Source organism: Oncorhynchus gorbuscha, linkage group LG08 (genome assembly GCF_021184085.1).
Source record: "Oncorhynchus gorbuscha isolate QuinsamMale2020 ecotype Even-year linkage group LG08, OgorEven_v1.0, whole genome shotgun sequence".
NCBI classification, from domain to species: Eukaryota; Metazoa; Chordata; class Actinopteri; order Salmoniformes; family Salmonidae; genus Oncorhynchus; species Oncorhynchus gorbuscha.
Genome location: NC_060180.1, coordinates 28247906 through 28252514, shown reverse-complemented (window position 1 = coordinate 28252514; position 4609 = coordinate 28247906). Strand labels below are relative to the sequence as shown.

The following is a 4609-nucleotide window of genomic DNA, read 5'->3' as shown; positions in this document are numbered from 1 at the left end:
TTAAACCATGTGTAGACACATTTCTGAAAATGTGGGCACAATCAAAATGTAGACAAGATCAGGACGGGGCTATAATGGACCCTGTTTCTATCTTTGATTGAACCCTGACGTTTGACTCTCAGGTAATAGGCCCTCTGCTGCGGATATGTCCATGATGAATTGGCTCTGAAGGGACACTTGCTAGTGGTTGGTTTAGGAGAGTAAATAGTCACGTGGTTTCAAGTGCCATTTTTTAGATAGAAGCCCTGTTTATACCTGGTGCTAACAAGCATCCTGATCCTGTCCACATTGTTATTGTGCCCACATTTTTAGACGGTGTAGACGATTAAAAGATGCATTGTGAGCTGATTGTGATCACATCTTCCTGGCCATCTACAGAGGGAGTCAGGAGCCTCGTTTAAACTTGGTGCTAACATGCTCTTCATCATTTCTAAATGAAACTTGAGTATATTATTTAATCTAATCAGATTGACGAAATCTGACCGAACATACTGTCGGCCCATAATACTGACGTTTTTACACTTTCCCTACTCTTAAACTTCAGAGGCTGTCATCTCCAAGTATATCTACATGCATCTGGACGGGTCACTCCTTTTTCTGTGACATATGGCTTTTGACAGAGGGGGTAAACTAGCCACCAGTCCTTGTCAGACAAGCCAATCATACGAATGAGTGGGAAAACAAGGCTGGAAGAAATGGAAAGGTCGGAGACGGTCTGAAACATAGGCCACTCACAAGACAAGCAGCAGCTGGCCAACTACATCCATCTGTAATCAATGAACCAAACTGGTAGATGGGATTATATGCCTAATTGCACAGCAAACCAGTCCATTTCCCAAAATGACCAAACAGCATGAGCTTGTGTCCTTGACCCAATATGACCTAGGCATGAGGCAGCATCTTTGGCACCTAGCAGTAATTCATGCTTCTATACCCTGGGTTTTCACGCATAAATCCCTTTCTATGGCATTACGTTACATGATCTATTCCAGTAAGTAAACACAACGAGAAGAGCTAATAAATATTGACTGGGATTGCTGTAGTCATTTTACTCATTATTTTATGCAAATGTTCTACATATCTGTTAATGCCATTCAGAAATACGACTGTCTAACATTTGAGTGCATTTAAAGCTAGCTATAGGCCTATGCGTGGGATGTTGGTATGTACTGTGTGGGTTTGTGTTTACGTTTGGATGGAAGGGGAGGGGCTGTTGACCTGGTCAGATTCATCCCTTGATTGTTGGACTTACTTGCACCAGATGGAAAGGACAGACAGTTAAACAAATGATTCTGTCAAGTCTCATTTCCTCGGACCACTAGACAGATCAATTATTTACTTCACACATGGTCCCCAGTAAGTACAAGGACACTAATGTATACCACATACTGTGCTTGATTAAGAACACAGCATTGGTAAACAGACCAGCAATAGCCACCCAATATTGGAGCAATCTCTTTTAGTACATTCTAATAAACCATAGCAATAATGAATATACTTCTTGTTTATTCATGTAATGTATGTCCCGTCCCTAACTCTACCCAAAATATCAAATTCAAAACTAAATGTTTCACAAGACCAATAACATGTCAGAATATTTTGTGTGTACGTGATTTTGTCCTTCTCAAAATCGTTTTATTTTTATTTTATTAATCCCAGTCGGTGAAAAGAGCAACTGAGCAGGGTGTTGTCTAGGAGTCACTCTTAAACCATTTAGGGGTTAGGGGTCACACTTACACTTCTCTGGGGATAATCTGTCTCAGATTATAAATGAGATTATCCGTATTATCATTATGAGACTAAGAACGAAACCTGTGATAAGCGAGTAAATAAACAAGTGGTGTTTCCTTTAATATGTCATTTGTAGTGACATATTATCCCCAAATGTTCTTTCTAAATGTAGGTATGCAATGCAAATCACAAATACATAATCAATAAACACACGCAAAAAAAATGTTAAATCATGATAATAAATAATATTTAGCAATGATAATTAACTTTCTAAAGTAAATCTGACAAATGGATATTTTAAAGAAGCTGCATAAAAGCCCCAATAATCTATATTACAACAAATGTCATGAATGTTGACATCGAATGAAGTTCCCCTATGTTATATATCTGTTGTTCCTTCAGCTCTTGTGCAATTCAATTACTCATTTTTTTTTACTTAATGGACAATATAACCGGCTATTATAAACATTGAATACAACGTATGCCATACACAGCAAACAAAGGCCTAATGTAAAGCAAAAAAACAAACCAAAAAGATCACGGAAAGTACGACTGCAACATGTTGATTTCCTATTGAATCAAAGTGAACATAAGACTTTCAATTGTTACTTAGAGATGTTCCTTTGATGTCACTGTCTTTACACTGGTTAGAATTTCATCCAAGATAATCAGCTCTATAGGTTTCATTGCCAGATGGTAGATTTCGGTGTTTGCAACGCATGGCTGTTAGTAAAGCCATGATGGCTCAGAGTGAAGCCATGACCAGATAGAACAGGCTGACTTAATTGGAATTTCATTAAGGATTTGTTTGCGTTTTTGTGAGTGGGTGTATGTGTGTGTGTTTGTGTGTCTGCGTTGGTGTCTATCCCAGCAAACAATATTGAGGATGGGGGGGGGGGCGATATTGGGGAGGGGGGTTAAAAGCAATATTGGGGATAGATGGGGGGGGGGTATGAGGGATGGGATGGGACTCCACCTGCTGCCACCTGTTCATCTCCTGAGTCATATAAAAGTGTGTTCCTCAGTCTCTCCAAGACCAGAGACACAGAAGCTGTTTTACTGTTTAGGCTTAGCAGAGGACCAACACTTTGGATTAACTTCAAATTGTTCACTTGACATACAGCTTTATCGATACACAGCTTAATTAGACAAGGACTTTGGACAGCTACCACGACACCAGACCATTTTGGACAGCTACAAGAGGAACTTTGCGAAATTTGAAAACATCTTAAAACAGTCTGGCGGTTAGTTAACACACCACTTGACTCGGTTGACTCATCGCCACATTTGGGAGGTTTTGGTAACATACAGTAGACAGAACCAGGAGAAAACTTGTGAACTGAATCGTGGAATTGTGACCAAAACCATGGTGTCCCGCCAGCCCAGTTGCACTGGATCTGACTCTGGATCCGAGTCCGAGAGTCTGGATTCGAAGTCTGGATCTCCAGAGAAGCATGATGGTTCCACACGGCGGAGGATGGCAGCCAACGCCCGTGAGAGGAAGAGGATGCAGGGGCTGAACACAGCCTTTGACCGTCTCCGTAAAGTGGTCCCCCAGTGGGGCCAGGATAAGCAACTGTCCAAGTACGAGACTCTGCAGATGGCCCTCAGCTACATCATGGCCCTCAGCCGGATCCTGACGGACGCCCAGAAGCGCAAAGCCCCCCACAGACAGTGGCTGGACCTGCAGTTTGACTCTGTGCAGCCAGAGAACTATCAGTGCTTCAGTACTATCAGGTACAGCTCTCCAGTTGAACAGGAGTACATGCATTCGTCCTTTCCCTACCAGTACGACGGCCTCCAAGTTCCTACATAGACTAGATGGTAAACTGAAAAACTAGTCATGTTGTTTGAGGTGAACAACAATCTGTACTTGTTTTTATGATGCAGGCGTTTTCTCCAACCCAGGAGTCAATAAATAGATTTATATTGCTTTTATTTATAATTTAAAAAATATATATTTATTGACATTTGTTTATATTTTAATGATTATTAAGTTTAGACATACGTTTAATCTAAAATTCTTTAAAAAAAAGCAATTGACAGCTTGTATTGCATTTCAGTGTACTGTACTGCAATTGATTTAGCTAAGAGTTGGTTCCTCTGTACTCTTCCCTGGTACACACAGACATCTTGGCTTTCTCTATTTTCTCTTTCTCTCTGTATTGTTGGTAAGTAAACATTTCACTGTTAGTCTACACCTGTTTTTAATGAAGCATGTGACAAATAAAATTTGATTTGATTTGTATCAAATCTTCCAGATGAGACCCTGACATAATTGGTGTAATTTATAGTGAATGCGAATCATAGGATTACAAGTGGAGTTATTTGCCCCAATTGTTATTGTGTAAAAAAACAGTGACATTAAAAAAACTGACATTTTACAACTTTGGTAAGATACATTTTGAATCTATTTTTGTAAATGTTAACATAATGTTCTCTAGCCACAAAATGTAGGCATTTTGGAAATTCTACATGTTTTTTGTGCTATTCAGTTTTTCTAAACTGTGTTTAAAACTGTGTTTGTTTAATAGTAGTTTTTCTACTGAAATAAAAGTTGCTAGCTATTTTATTGAAATTGCTTTTGAGTTGTGTCAAGTTTTGTTCTTTTGTACATTTGCACATACATATTTGATCGTCTCATGGATCCATTGACCAAGTCAGCAAGCGATGGTTCCCATCCAACAACCATTCTGTTTGGCTTGAGTGGAGACATCAAAGCAGAGCACTTTTCAGGTGAAGGTCACTTTCCATTTAACTGAGCCAGTATTTGTCTATCATCTAATAAGGAGGTAAATTGATTGTTATGGTAACCAATCATAACATATATTTGGGGAATTAAATGTGAATGTACATCCTGTACCCAAAACATCCATTA

At 39.3% G+C, this 4609-nt stretch overlaps 1 protein-coding gene across 1 annotated transcript; it reads left to right on the top strand.

The window, feature by feature from the left end:
- Nucleotides 1-2838: 2838 nt before the first annotated feature.
- On the top strand, nt 2839-4169 carry atoh7 (atonal bHLH transcription factor 7). Its single transcript, XM_046357924.1, has one exon. It carries the CDS (start codon nt 3098-3100, stop codon nt 3545-3547), a length of 450 nt encoding a protein of 149 aa, XP_046213880.1. The 5' UTR covers nt 2839-3097; the 3' UTR covers nt 3548-4169.
- Nucleotides 4170-4609: the final 440 nt, after the last annotated feature.